This window comes from Mus caroli, unplaced genomic scaffold (assembly GCF_978045245.1).
Source record: "Mus caroli unplaced genomic scaffold, Mus_caroli_1 scaffold_13, whole genome shotgun sequence".
NCBI classification, from domain to species: Eukaryota; Metazoa; Chordata; class Mammalia; order Rodentia; family Muridae; genus Mus; species Mus caroli.
The window spans coordinates 61206749-61222433 of record NW_028227268.1 but is presented as its reverse complement, the minus strand read 5'-3'; the positions used below and the strand labels follow the sequence as shown (position 1 = coordinate 61222433).

Here is a 15685-nt window from a genome sequence, read left to right as displayed (position 1 = left end):
TTGAAGACAGCTACAGTGAACTTATACTAATAAATTAATCTTTAAAAAAAATTAAAAATAAAAAAACATTTTAATGTAATTCAAATAGTAGAATTCTTTTCGACATGAATTAAGGAAGCTTTAAATTTGAATTAAAATTCACTTAAATTCACATGAAAGAAACTTTTTAAAAATTTAAGTTTAAAAGAAAATCCAAAATAAAGTACCTGAACATCATAGAGCGCAACGATGTTTTCATGCTGAAGTTCCTGGTAAGGAGATAGGAAATTTAAATATTATTATATAATCTGAAAATATACTCTACTATGCAAATAAAACTCACTTCTATACATGCAGATCCCACCTGTAGCATATGACACCTTTACTAATGGCTTAGAAAAGTCAGTCTATTACAGAACAAAAATAACTGTGTCTGATCAGACTTTACCTAAGACCTAAATACTTTTTACCACCGGTTCTTTTTTAAAAATGCTTTATCTTGTCTGTTTACTTGTGTGTGTGTGTGTGTGTGTGTGTGTGTGTGTGTGGTGTGGTGTGGTGTGGTGTGGTGGTGGTAGTGATGGATGTTCTTATCCGCTTGACTATCTGTGCACCATGTGGGTGCAGTGGCCAGAAGAGGGCGTCAGTGCTCCTGGAACTAAAGCTATGCACAGCCAGCTCTGAGCTGCCATGTGGGTTCTGGCAACTGAAAAAGCAGCTCGTTCTAATGAGTATTCTTGTTTGCCACACAGTGCCATAATTAATATGATTGCAGACTATCTACTTAGTCTTCAATGTTTGCCTTTAGAAACCAGTTTCTGCCTGAAACATAATTCATAGCTCAAAAAACTCTTGCGATCATAACTGGTGCCCTGTTCTTCCCATCCCAAGAACTGTAATTCTTACCAAAAATCCTCCACAGAATGCTTTTGAGGAAAGCAGCTGTTAGATGATGTTTCGTGATCAAATCAGTATGGGAAACACTGGGTTAAGTACACAAAACCAGTAGAAAATTTCACTTTCTTTAGTGAGCCAGATGTTTGTAACTGTACAAATATTCAGTAAACAAAGTTTACCAAATTTCTTTGACCACAGGCCACCATTTTCCTCTTGAAAGCATCTCACTTTGATGATGCTACAGGCTGTGAACTGATCTAAAAATGAACTTTCTTCTGGAGCTAGAGATTTGGCTCAGCAGTTAAGGGTACTTGTTTCTCTTATAGGGGACTTGGGTTCTATTGTCAGAACCAATGTGGCAGCAGCTCACAACTGTCTGTAACTCCAGTCCAAGGGGACCTAACAAATAAATATCTTCTGGTCTCCCTGGGCACCAAGTATATAAATACATACATGCAAGTAGAAACACTTATACACATAAAGCAATAAAATAAATAAATCCAAAATAAATAACTATTAAAAAGTAACTGGGCAGTGGTAGCACATTCCTTTAATTTCAGCATTCTGGCAGCAGAGGCAGAGGCAGGCAGACCTCTGTGAATTTGAGGCCAGCCTGGTCTATCAAGTTCCAGGACAGCCAGGGTGGTTACACAGAGAAACCCTGCCTCAAAAAAACCAAAATAAATAAATAAAACTTTCTTCTATTTATAAGGGGGAAAAAGGATACCAAGTTCTCTTGCTATAGGAATATGATAAATATGTCAGCGAAAAGAACAATATACCAACTGTATCTGCCTGGCATTCAAACAACAGCAACGTAATTACAAGAAATCATAAGAAGTTAAAAATCTTCAGAGAATCCCTCTGTTTGGCCAAATCACAAACATCTATTCTCAAAAACAGCCTCAAAGGGGGCTGCAGAGATAGCTCAATGGCTAAGAGCACTTGATGCTCCTGCAGAGAACTTAAGTTAGGTTTCTAGCACCTATACTCATGTGCATATTTCCACACATACATAAAAATAAATTTTTCCAGCTTGGCAGTGGTGGTGGTACACACCTTTGATCCCAGGACTCGGGAGACAAAGGTAGGCAGATCTTTGAGTGAGTTCCAGGACAGCCAAGGCTATACAAAGAAACTTGGTCTTGAAAAACATATATATATATATAAATCTTTTCTAGCACTCCAGAGGCTAGCAAATCTCTGAATTTGGGGCCAGCCTGGACTACACAGTGAGTTTTTCAAGTCAACCAAGGTCACATAGCAAGACCTTGTCTCAAAGTAAACAAACAAATCTTTGAAAATAGCTTCAGAATACTCTGTAACTCAAAACAGCAACAAAAACAAAACACATGCAAAAATGAACAGCAACTAAAAATGACTAAACTTTAATCCAACTACCAAACTTCAAAGGATGTTATAACATGCTCTTTTAACTCAGGGTAACTTTTAACTCAGACTGTGATAGTATTCTAAAATAGCATACCTTTAAGATTTTTATTTCCTTTCCAAGCAGAATTTGTGATTTTGACAAGTTCTTTTTATTAATACTTTTAATAGCCACCTCCCAATCAGTTTTCTAAAAAGGAAAAAACAGTGTTATGCCTGAAAATTATAACACAGAAACAACTCAATAATAAAAGCTGTAAATATATTTTTAGCCACTCAATGTATATATGGTAGTGGGGAAACATGGCAAAGACCTCAAATCTCAAACTAAAAAAATGATTTCATAAACAACACAATACATAGCAATGTCCTACAGCACCGTCATTAAAAGTAGTAAATACAAAGACCATATAGGATCAGTTGAAAAAAGTTTACAGTCACATAAGAGTTATAGAGAAATAAACTTGGGAAGTGATAGAGTTCAATGAAGTTATCCTGGCTGGATTACAATGCTCTTATTTTTTTTCTTGAATTTTAAGTTATTTCATAATGAATAAGAAATAGACGACAGCCGGGAGTGGTGGCGCACACCTTTGATCCCAGCACTCGGGAGGCAGAGGCAGGTGGATTTCTGAGTCTGGTCTGCAGAGTGAGCTCCAGGACAGCCACGGCTATACAGAGAAACCCTGTCTCAAAAAACCAAACCAAACCAAAACCAAGAAATAGACGGCAGTACCTTTTTAATAGGCACTCTTGAAACAAACAGAATAACCAAAGCTTTTTTTTTTTTTAATTACTTCTAGTCCCAATGTGCCTTCTCAAATTCTTTAGATTCTATAACCTCGTGTGACCTATTTGCGAAACAGTGGCTTGGAAAAAAAAAACAACTGAGGTTTGAACTTGCATCTACGTTGTATTATTAGGTTAGGGTCCAACTATCTTTGTCACTTATTTCCTCTAACTCAAAAAGGGGAGGGATACTACAAGGCTCCCCCAGACACAGAGGAACGTGATAGTCTGAGAAAGCTTCAGACTAACGGGAAACGCGCCCGTTTTCCGCTGGGTGTTCAATTATCCACCATAAAGGTGACAAGCTCCGGAAAGCCCGGGGCGGGGAGAAGGGACAAAGATCCACCGACCCACAATATGGACAAGCACATTACACTGTGCAAACACTGGAGTCCTAGTCGCCTCGGGACCAGTGGCTTCTCCGAGCAGCAAGTCCCCGGGCGCACCTCGGTTAACCCAGCACTGTCAGGGAAGAACATCAGTGGCTCTGCGCCCGTCGGTAGGTGGAGCTCAGCCTAGCGGCTCTGGCCTCCAAAACAAACCCTGCGACAGTGACAGCAAGCACAAAGGCAGGCCAGCCCGGGGAGCCCTGCCCAGCAGCCAGGACCAGGGCGCTGGCTTCCCAGTTTTGCACCAGACAACGGGCGGGCGGCGCTCACCTGGCGGTGCCGCCCCCGGAAGACCACAGCGAAGGCCCCGTGTCCCACGAGGTCCCGCTTGCAGTACTCGAAGTCGCCCACCACCTCCATGGCCGCGCCCCCGGGACATAGAGCGCTAGGGTGGGCAGGCGTGGCGGAGAGCCGGGATCAGCACCGCGGGCCCGAGGGCCCCAAGCACGCCCGCGGGCGGCGGGACGGGGGCAGCCACGGCCCCGGGCCCGGACGGACACTCATGCCGAGAGGCCGGAGCGGAAACGGGACGGGCCGCCGCGCGGAGCCGGGGTCAGCGAGGCCTGGGCCCGGTCGCTTCTCATGGCCCGGGCCGCCGTCGGCCGCGGGGCTCTGACCAAGCGGCCTGGGCGCTGCCCGGCCGAGGGCACCGCCGCCGTCACTGGGCGTACCCGGAGCTACCCGCGCGCCCGACAGCGGTGCAGGGCCGGGGCCGCGCCATCCCCGCAGGTGCGGCTGCCTCGGCTTGTTGCGCCCGCGGCGCTGCTGTGTAGCGGCCGCCGCCCTGGAACCCGCACAGCCGCGGTGGCGGCTTCTGCCTGCTTCGCGGGAGCGCCCAACGCACGCGCGCGCGCCGGCCGCTCCGCGCCGACTACCGGCCCTGTGCGACGTCAGCGCGTCTTGTAGGACGATGCGCCCCAATCCTGCTCCCTCCGCTGAGAAAAGGAGTGCGCGCCCCGGGACGCGGCGCCAGGCACCGGGGCGAGTCTGCAGTCACTGGAGCGAGTTGGCGAGCAGGGGTGTGGGGAGGAGACCGCGGCTGCTTAGCAACGGGCGGCGGGCTCGGCTTGGCTCGGCGCCCGCGGCTAGCTGAGGCCCGCCACGCCCTGACCTGAAGCCACCCTCTAAGGGGCGGATCTTGAACTCCGGCCCCGGGAGTCGCTGAGGCGGTGCAGACACTGAAAACAAAAACTCCGGGGGCCGCCTTTTAAATCCAGACCGCAAACTGCTACACAACCCACCTAAGGGATAGGGTCTGACTGGAACCTGCGCCTTCTGGGGGTCTCTAGACGTCTGAGGGAGGCTCACAACCTCCTTTCTAAGGAGACGCTTCATCACGCCAGTCAACTACCAGTTTGCTTCGGGCTTTTTTTTTTCTCTGATTGTTCAGGTGAAAAATGATAGTCAACTTTTGCTCAAGAAAGCATTACAAAGCCATGGTAAACAATATGTGTGACCCCATACCTAAGTGTGTGTTCAGGTTTGGGGATGTTGCTGTCAATTTCATGGCCTGCCCCTGAAACAACTCCTCTCTCACTTTTCTCACCTCTCTCACCCCTCTCTCTCTGTCTCTGTCTCTCTCTCTCTCTCTGTCTCTCTCTCTGTCTCTCCTTCTCCTCTCTTCCTCCTCCTCCTCCCCCCTCCCCCCCACTCTGATTTTATGTGTATGGGTGTTTTGCCTGCATATATGTGCACCACGAGTGCACCTGGTGCCTGCAGAGGCCAGACCAGGGTGTCGATCTGAAACTGCAATTGCAGATGGCTATGAGCCACAATGTAGGTACTAGGAATCAAACCTGAGTCCTCTGGAAGACTAGCCAGTGCTCTTAACCACTGAGCCGTACCTCCAGCCAGCCCTCTGGAACTCATCTTGACAACCAGGTAGAAGCCCTAAAAGCCTTCAGCTTTGAGACAGGTCAGGAATCTGAAAGCAGTGTCTCTAGTCCATTTTCTTTTCCTAAAAAAAAGAATACCACAGACACGGTAAGTCCATTTTCCATTGCTAGAACAAAATGCCCCAGGCTTGGCACCTTATAAAGAAATGAGATTTATGTAGCTCACAGTTTTGGAGGCTGACACCCCAAACAACAAAGCACCAGCTCTGACAAGGAGCTCATGAAAACAGGCTTCCCAAGGGACTATGGGACAGAAGGAGATCACAGGACAAGGAAGCCAGAGACTGAGAAGGGACCAGTGTTAACAGCTGTATAACAACTCACTTTTGAAAGACCCCATGTCACGGTCTCTCAATTCAACTTCTTACCACACGGAGGACCAAGCATCCAGCACAGGAAACTTTGAGGAACATTCAAACCATCCAAACCATAGCAGTAAAGTAGAAATTGTTTTCTTAAGCACAGAAAAACCCTGTCTTGAAATACCAAAAAACAAACAAACAAAAAACCAAACACAAGAAAACAAAACAAAAAAATGTTTTAAAAGATTTATTTATTATTATATCTAAGTACACTGTAACTGTCTTCAGACACACCAGAAGAGGGTGTCAGATCTCATTACAGATGGTTGTAAACCACCATGTGGTTGCTGGGATTTGAACTCAGGACCTCTGGAAGAACAGTGAGTGCTCTTAACTTCTGAGCCATCTCTCCAGCCCATTTTGTTGTTGTTGTTTTTGTTTGTTTTTTGTTTTTTTTTTTTTTTTAGTTCTTGTCCGCAGAAGTGGCACAAGGCATCCTAAGATGAGATCCAGGAAGTAGTGAGGGGGCCTAGGCAAGCTGGAACATTTTTTCTCTCCTAGATGTAGAGGATCAGACCCAGGGCCTCACACACGCTAAGCAAGTGCTCTGCCACTGAGTTTTAGCTCCAACACCTACCCACCTTTTATTTTATTTTATTTTATTTTAAAGATTTATTTATTATATGTAAGTACACTGTAGCTGTCTTCAGACACTCCAGAAGAGGGTGCCAGGTCTCGTTGAGGATGGTTGTGAGCCACCATGTGGTTGCTGGGATTTGAACTCTGGACCTTTGGAGGAGCAGTCGGGTGCTCTTACCCACTGAGCCATCTCACCAGCCCCCTACCCACCTTTTAAAAGACAGGTATTTAATGTGTGTGTGTGTGTGCTTTCGCTCCCTTATGTTGGAGGTCAGAGGGTAACTTGCAGGAGTCAGGTTTTCCCCTCCACCATGTGGGACCTTCGGGTGGAACTTAGGTAGGTAGCCTTGGTGACGTGGCAAGCACCTTTATCCTGTCTAGTGAGCCATCTCACAGGCCCTCCCTCGCTTCACCCAGAAGGCAACATATTTACCTAGTAACGTCAGGAATGGATTTGTCTGTACCTGAGGACAGACCTGTAGTGGTTTCTAAGGCTAATTTGGGTCCCCCCAAACTGTTGGTCTGCACATAAGATACTGAGGTACTCTGCCCCAAGTTTATTCTGATTGGTAAACAAAGATGCCAGCAGCCAATAACTGGGAAGAAGAGACATAGGTGGGGGGTTAGGTTTCCTGGACTTGGACTAGGAGGAAGAGGAGAGGGAGGAAGAGAAGGGAGCCGCTATGGAAGAGGAAGAACTAGCAGGAGGGAGAAGAGCTGCCATAGACTAGGGGCCAGAGGACTGCTTGGCTGGAGCTGAGAGCAGCCCAGATGGAACAGTAAATTGTGAGTGATGGCTTGGGATTATCGATGGGAAGGTAGATTCTAACAACATGGAGGGTAGGCAGTTGTCCAGCTATTGTGCTGCATAAGACATATTTAAAAAAATAAGGCTGGGGGGACTTTTGGGATAGCATTGGAAATGTAATTGAGGAAAATATGTAATAAAAAATATTAAAAAATAAAAATAAAAAATAAGGCTGTGTGTGTCTTTCATCCAGGAACACATGGTCTTAGGTGGAAAGGAACCCCAGAACAGGATTTATTAAATATTTATCACTACCCAGACTCATAGTCACTTCTTGAGTCCCTGGCCCCAGCTCTTCTTAAGGAGATTACATTTACCGCAAGTTTCAGAAGGAGCAAGGACTTCATGTATGCCCAGCTCCCCTCTCCACACTGGGATTTGGTCTTGCTTGGGCTTGCATCGATCTTGTGTGTGCTGTCACAGGTTCATATGTGCAGCTGTGCTGTTGTGTCCAGAAGATACTGCTTCCCTGTAATCATCCACCCTCTCTGACTCCATGCCCTCTTCTGCACCCAGTCTTTGGTGGCGGGGTGTCATGTGTATGTTCTATTCTGGGCTGAACAATTCCAGCGTCTCTCAATCTTGGCCAGTTATGGGTGTCTGTGTTCAGTATCAATCAAGTACAGCTTCTCTGATGGTTTTAAGATGCTCTAACCTCAAGTGAAGGGTCAGAAGGCAAGAAAGCATTTGAAGGGTAAGGCTTGGGAGGGGGCTGGGCTTGACAACTAAGAACGTAGACTGTCGTTGCAGAGGATCTGAGTGGCTCACAAGTCCAGCTCTGCGGATCTAATGTCCTCTTCTGGACTTTGGAGGCATCATGTTCACACGCACATACTCCCCACCCCCTCTCGATATGTACACCTTGTCAGAAAATTCCAGGTAAGTCCTAACTTTCATTATCAGTTTAAACCATTATTCATGCAGAAGTGTCTACAATAGAATGCTCTGCCTTTTTAATGTTACTTGTGCATTTTGAATTGAGACACGGGTTTCAACGGATATTGTACCAGTTTAATTAAAAGAAACAGTATTTGTAAGCAGAAAAGAAAGATTTATAATTAAGAGATTATGCATGTTATTGTTTAGTTTAAAAAGAATAAAGCAGCTGGGGGGAAGGTATGTGTGCATGCTTTTAATCCCAGCACTTGGGGCAGAGGGCAGAGACAAGCGGATCTCTGAGTTTGAGACCAGCCTGGTCCACAGAGTGAATTCCAGGATAGACAGGGCTACAAAGAGAAGCCCTGTCTGAAAAACAAAAGATAAATAACTCTTGGGGTATAAGAACAGGTGTAAGTACACTTGCCTAGCATGCATAATGTACCCTAGGATCAGTTCTCAGCACACACACACACACACACACACACACACACACACACACACACACACACACCTAGACATGTGCTTTCTCTTAAAAAAACAAACATGTAGTGAAATGATCCAAGGGCACCCATGGTTCAGTTTTCTGAAACCAGACACTGACCTGGAGGGCTTATTCCTCAGGAATGGTAGACAGGAATGAATGAAGGTAAAACACGTTACTGGTTTGACCACTTGAGAGCCTACCTAGCAGAAAGTTCTAAAGCCAAAAATCAGGAGCTAACTGTGTATGGTGGTGCATATCTTTATTCCCAGCACTGGAAGACAGAAGACTGGAACCCTGGCCGAACTCAGGGTTCCAGGCCAGCCTGGTTTACAGAGTGAGTTCCAGGATAGGGAGGGCTACACAGAGAAACCCAGTCTTGAAAAACCAAACCAAACCAAACCACTAAACCAAACCAAGCCAAACCAAGCCAAACCAAGCCAAACCAAGCCAAACCAAACCAAACCAAACCAAATCAAACCAAACCACACCAGGAGTTGTCCAGCACTGAGCCCATCTCCTAATGGATGGGTGTGGCTGCTAACCAATGTTGAGGGCCTGAAGAAGCTAATAACTACAGCCCAGTTGTGTGTCAGCTCCTTCCTCTAAGGGGAGCCTGGACAGAATATCTCTGAGGTTATCATGCCAATTGGAAAACTTCCAGAGAAGGCTGTAATTTTCCAACATTACATGCCATGTCTATTATTTGACAGTAAATGTTTCTTGTTAATTTTGTTGGGTTTGGTTTTCTTTTCTTTTTTTGAGATAAGATCACTCTAATGTAGTCCCAGCTGTTCTGGAACTTGCTATGTAGAGATCCACCTGTCTCCCTGATATACTCAGATTTAACAAACAGCATTAAGAAGCCAATTATTTATACTTACCAAATCTAAGATTGAAGCTTAGTGCTTATGCTCTTGTCTAGGAACTGTGAAGCCCTAGGTTTTATCCTCAGTATCACATATACATGCATATATACATACATACATATACACATATACTTAAATATGCCACACATAGACATACCACACATACACATTTACATACACATATATACACATATGCTACATATACACATACACACATATACACACTACACATATACACACATACCACCTGTACACACATATATACATATATACCATATATACCACATATACATACACATTCATAAATACATATATACCACATGTATACACACATATGCACACTATACATACTAAACACATACACAGCATATATACAAACATGTACCACACACACCATATAATGTATGTGTGTGTGTGTATATATATATATATATATATATATATATATACACATATATATGTGATAATATGTGTATATATATGTATATGATAATATGTATGTATATATCACATATAATACAGACTTACACATTGGTGTGTGTACACACACAGATATGTAAGTAAGCTGATAGAACAATTCAACCTTCACTTTCTCTTAAATATAATCACTGCCACACTTGGCTAGTACAGTGTTTTTCAATTTGTGGATTTTGAGGAGTCCTAGAGGCCCTGAGATAATACCAGGGGTTCAGTGAAGTCAAATATATTTTCATAGCAGTATAGACAAATAAACTGCCTTTTTAAAAAATTGTGTCTATATCTGAGACAAGGGTGTAAAAGAAGTGATTGGTGAACTTCCTGGCCCCTTGACAGGAACCTGGACCGAACCAAACCAGAAGAAATCACCAGCTCCAGTTTTCCCTGAGTTTCCTTTGTGCAGCAACAATCACTAAATTGGGAGAAATCTTAGCCCTCAAGTATATGGTTTTATGTGCACTGGTGTTTTGCCTACATTCATACCCGTGTGAGGGTGTCAGATCTCCTGGAAATGAAGTTACAGACAATTGTGAGCTGCCATGTGGGTACTGGGAATTGAAACCAGGTCCTTTGGGAAGAGCAGCCAGTATTCTTAACCACTGAGCCATCTCTCCAGCCCCAGGTTGTTTGTTTGTTTGTTTGTTTGTTTAACATGTTGACAAAAGGGGAAATCCATATATAGCACTTCCTCGTGACAAAGCATTGCTCTGTGTCTTGGCTGCCACGTGCCTACTACTTTCACAGAATAGCATTTCTTTAAAAGTTATTTCACATGCATTGGTGTTTTGCCTGCATGTAAATGTATTGTTTGAAGGTGTCAGATTCCTTAGAACCAGGGTTACAGATGGCTGTAAGCCGCCACTTACTGGGTGCTACGAATTCAACCTGGGTCCTCTGGAAGAGCAGGCATTGCTCTTAACTGCTGAGCCACCCCTCCAGTCCCCAGAATATCATTTCTAATGGCAAGGACAGCTGAAAGTTGGGCATTCAGACTTCCTCTACATTTCTTTTGCTTGTATTTATTACGTAGGTCCTCCCAACCCGGGGACCAGGTCTCCCTATACAACCTAGGCTGTCCTCAAACTCATGTTGTAGCCCAGGTTGGCTTTGGATTTCCTCTTTGGGCCTCTGGGTCACCTGTAGAGATAATGCTGAGGCTACTGGTGGGAGATGAGAGTCTGCTGACCCGAGAAACCCTGGGTGATAGAATTTAGGAGTCCTAATAATACTTTTTTTAAAGAAAGGATGATGTTAGTCCGGTGGGGCATACCTGTCACCCCAGAACATAGGAGTCCATAGCAAAGCAGTTTGAGGCCAGCATGGACAAAGAGTGAGACATTTTCTCAAAAACCAAATCGAAAGTAAATTCCAGAACAAACACGCCCACGCACAGAGTGAGGCTTGTACAGTCTTTGCTTTATTCTAAAGGGAAGCTGTTGAGTAACTATTCTCTTTGTTGTTGTTTTGTGCTCCCCCCGGTCTCCCATGTGTGTGAAGGCAGGTCTCACTATATATCCTTGGCTCTGGTAGACCACATTGGCCTTAGATTTAGAGATCCCCTTGCCTCTCTGCCTCCTGAGTTTTGGGATCAAATGGTTATGTCGCCAAGCCTGGCCGTAATCTTATTTTCTTATTCTAACATCATCTCTCTTAGTGCAGTCCTAGTAGCTAATCAGGATTTATTTATAGTTGTGTAACTGGCAACATGAAGAAACATTTCCCTATTTCCCCCCAACTGTAAGAAGAACTGCAGATTCAGTGTCTTTGTCTAACTCAAGAGGAAGTTATGTGTTCCATCTTCACCACAGATTGCAAAGCAGTCTTTTCTGTCTCGTGTTTCTTGATAGAGGTCAGAAACACAGTGCACCGCAGACATCCTACCTCTCCAAGAGGAAGCACAGGTGTGCCCAGCTCCCATGAAGGAAACAGGAAAGCCTACTGGCAACAAGCACAGAAACCAAGTGGGTCATCCAGTGCTGAAGTGGGGGGGACTAGAGTGTAGTTCTGAACGGCTGGCCAGCTGTGCAAGGCCCTGGGCTCCATCACAAAAGACAAAGAAACAGAGGAGCCAACTTGAACTCGGTGTAAAGCATCCTGCAAACACAGGATTGAAGGACCACCAGGAGAAGTTGGTTCCAGTCTTTTCTGATAAGAGCAAGTCACAGCAGGACACAGAGGCTGTGACACACAGACATGATCCAGAGGGCCAATTTATCGATTCATGAGTGAACATTCAACTGTTTAAAAGATAAACCAGAAGAGGTGTTTGGAAAACCTAGTTATCTATTTGTAGAAAAAAAAAAATCACTTCAGCAAACAAGTGGGGAGTTCTTGTAACTGGCCTTTGTTACAATACAGACTATGAAGCTGGTGATTAAGTATGCAAGTATGTTCATGAGGCACAACCAATGTAGCATATTCTCTCTCAATCTCTCTCTCTCTCTCTCTTTGTGTGTGTGTGTGTCTGGAGGTGGCAGGGGTGGTAGATTCAGACTTAAGAAGGCTGCCTGGGCAGGGACAACACAGGAATTCTTTCTAGTCTTCCCAGTGCTGGGCAGCCCTAGAGCATTGATTAGGCTAGTCAGTGCTCTAACCACTGATCGTCCCTCCAGCTCCAATTTTATGTATTTTCTGCTTAGATTTGTTTTGAACCTAAGACTGTTTTTTTAGAAGATCCCCCCTCCCCGCAAGGAACTGAGATTTGTTGTTGCTTACATGCTCCTCCCCCCAAAGCATTCTCATTTCACCCAGGGGAGAAGTCAAAGCTGAGAGACCCTACAGGGTCTGGCCCATTTTCTCGGTGGTGCCTCCAAGCACAGTTCTGTCTGGAGGCCTCTGCATGAACCATTCCTTTGACCTGAGATGTTGGAGTGAGCAGAATCTGCTTCTTCCAAGGTCCGTGCCGCCCTGTTAGCACGCTAGGCTAGCCCTGGTCACCTGTCCCAAAATCAAGTCCTCCCTTTTATACTGCTCATCTCTCACCCCAGACTTAGCTTTGTCCTTAGTACTTAAACTAGCTTACATACATTTATTTCATTCTACCACTTCTTGATGTCTGGGTTAAGGTCATGTGTACCATCTACTGTAACCCTTCTCCCATTTATGCTTCTGAAATAGAGAATAAGCCCCCTGAATGGACAGACATAGCGGTTTTGTTGTATCCTAGATGGGCCTGCTGGAACCTGTCATTTCAGCACTTTGGAGGCAGCAGCAGGACAGCCTCAACATCCGTGTTTCCTTTTTTGCACAAGTATGTGGCCCAGGGTGGCCTCAAACCTTTAATCACCTTGTGCCTACTGAGTGCTGGGGTTATGGGTGAGCACCACCATATGCAGCAATGGAAAACCTTCTTAAGTGTAAACATTACTTTGTGCAAGGGCAGTAGCCATGAGAATTAACAAGATACCTAGTCTAAGGTCTGTCTTCAATACTAATAAGGAATTTGGACTTTTTCCAACTCCCCCCCCAAAAAAGGAACCCCTTTGAGTTAGAGAGTTATAGTGCATACCTCCTGTATTCACATCTGCTAGAGATTAAGTAAGGCAAGAGTATTGCTTAGGTTTATGGCATGCAAAGCCAGCCTAGAAGCCAAAACGAGAACTAGCCTTTAAATACTAAAAGTGTGTGTGTAGAAGAAAAGGAATGGGGGTCGAGGGAAAGAAAACCAGCAGAAATTTTGTTTAAAAAAGCTATAATCAAACCTAATGCTGTGTATGCTAATTAAAATTTTAAATAAAGCTGAGCAGTGGTGGCACACACCTTTAATCCCAGCACTTGGGAGGCAGAGGCAGGCGGATTTCTGAGTTCAAGGCCAGCCTGGTCGACAGCGTGAGTTCCAGGACAGTCAGGGCTATACAGAAAAACCCTGTTTTGAAAAACAAAAACAAAAAATTTTAAATAAAAATATATAAAAGAAAATTCAACCCAATCCTTATGTTCTTGAAAAATAATACACAGCCTGTAACTTATTTTTTTTTTTATGAAGAATGTGGCCTTAGACACGTACAGGTAGTTATCAGTATCACAATGAAGTAAACTAATTAAGTAAACCTGTGCAGTGCTTTGAGAAAAAGAACATTTTTCCTTTTACTGTTCCTTCTTGTTTATACATCTGAGTGATTCCACCAAAACCTGTAATCAGCCTAGCAAAATATACCATAACAATAACAGAATACATGTAAGATACACATTAAATAATAAGCTAGGTGCATACATTATAACTGTAACATCAGATTTTACACATTGATAGTTTAGCTTCTTCTAGAGCTCATTAAAAAAAAAAAACCACAAAGAAAGCACAATCCAGAATGATTTCTATCTCTGAAATCTGAATGCTAAAATATTAACATAGTTTTTAACATCTTTCTATATTATCTATTAGCTTACCTAGTATTTTGTTGCTTTGTTGGTCTGCTTGCTTGTTTAGAAGACAGGGTCTCACTATGTAGTTCTGGCCTGTTCTGGAACTCACTATGTAGACCAGGCTGGCCTCAAACTCATAGAGATCTACATGCCTCTGCCTCCTAAGTGCTGAGATTCAAGGCATGTGCCACCACACCCCAAACTAGTCACCTAGTGTTATAATAAAAATGAATGCTACAACTTAAATAAGATCTTTGGTCAGTTTGGGAAAACTTTTAAAAGTAAAAACAAGTATCAATTGTGAATACTTAAACTTCCAGAAATAGAAATCAAATAGCCAGATGTCTATTTATAATATCTAATTTATTTAATTATACATGCTTATTTTAAAATAACAATATATATTACAATAATACAAAATATTGCTTTTCCCCATTCTCACATTAACAATTAGCTTCAAATTCTCCACAAGCATCTTGTGAATCAACACCTTCATGATATGTACACCTAGTTTAAGTAGCTCTCCTTTGCTTGCATCTAAGTTGTTTGTGATACAGCACTTTAAAGATGTCTGACACTCTCTCATGGAGTCTGGCCCAATGTGTCTTGCCATATTAGAACTGTCCTCCTCACCCTTGACTGACCCTGAGGGTGTGTTTGTAATCCTCACCATGGAACCACTTGCTTATTGCTTTTGAAATAGCTCTTTGAAAGGCTGGTTTGCAAATGTACTCTTGTACTAGTGAGGAGATGTTTCCCTGGAATAATGAGAAATCTCTCTGTCCTGCTTTTATAGAAAAACAAAACAAAACAAAAAAGCACCTGCTCCCGATTTGTTCAAGTAGGAGAAGCTTGGAACTGCACAAAACTTGCCTTTCTGAGGCTCACACGGACTATAAATGTGAGAAGCCATCAGAAGCAAACAACAGCAGGAAATGTCAAGGTGAGTTACAGGGGTGTGGGAGGGGTTGAGACCAGATTGTTAGGCAGTCAGGGATTGTGATGTCTCTTCAAGAGCAAATGAAGTTGTGAAAAAAGGTTGGGAATGGTGTACCAAAAACTTTTGGGGAGAGGAAGGGAGAGAGAGATCCTCTTGATTCCCCAACAGTTTGCAGCTGGCCAGATACTAGAGAGGGTAGCCTTCCATGTAAGGGTCTGAATGTGAATGTCACACCAGCTTGGAGCAGGTGTTCCTGGTTGGTAAGGGGATTTGGGAATTGTTGAGAGCATCAGGACTGTGAGAGGATCAAAGAACACCATGCGGAACGGGCAGGTTCTGGAGAAAGACTGGGCTGAGGAGAAATCTGTGAATAAAAAGATGGAGTGGCGGGCGTGTGGCACACGCCTTTAATCCCAGCACTTGGGAGGCAGAGGCAGGCGAATTTCTGAGTTTGAGGCCAGCCTGGTCTACAAAGTGAGTTCCAGAACAGCTAGGGCTACACAGAGAAACCCTGTCTCGAAAAACCAAGAAAAAAAAAAAAAAAAGAAAAAGATGGAGAAATCCACCTATCCTAACTCCAACAGGCTTCT

General features: G+C 44.0%; 1 protein-coding gene across 4 annotated transcripts in view; it reads right to left on the bottom strand.

The window, feature by feature from the left end:
* Ulk2 (unc-51 like autophagy activating kinase 2) overlaps window positions 1-4411 on the bottom strand; it is an 85656-nt gene extending 81245 nt beyond the window's left edge. For 2 of the 4 annotated variants that reach the window (XM_029483193.2, XM_021175564.3), the window contains exons 1-3: window positions 3714-4411; window positions 2363-2455; window positions 207-248 (exon numbers count right to left, since the gene is read on the bottom strand). In XM_029483193.2, the coding sequence (XP_029339053.1) occupies window positions 207-248; window positions 2363-2455; window positions 3714-3803 (225 nt within the window). In that variant the 5' untranslated portion in view covers window positions 3804-4411. Of the gene's footprint in view, window positions 1-206; window positions 249-885; window positions 1016-2362; window positions 2456-3713 lie in introns of those variants that run through there. The other 2 variants (XM_021175563.3, XM_029483194.2) reach the window with 2 other exon arrangements.
* Between the last annotated feature and the right edge of the window lie 11274 nt (window positions 4412-15685).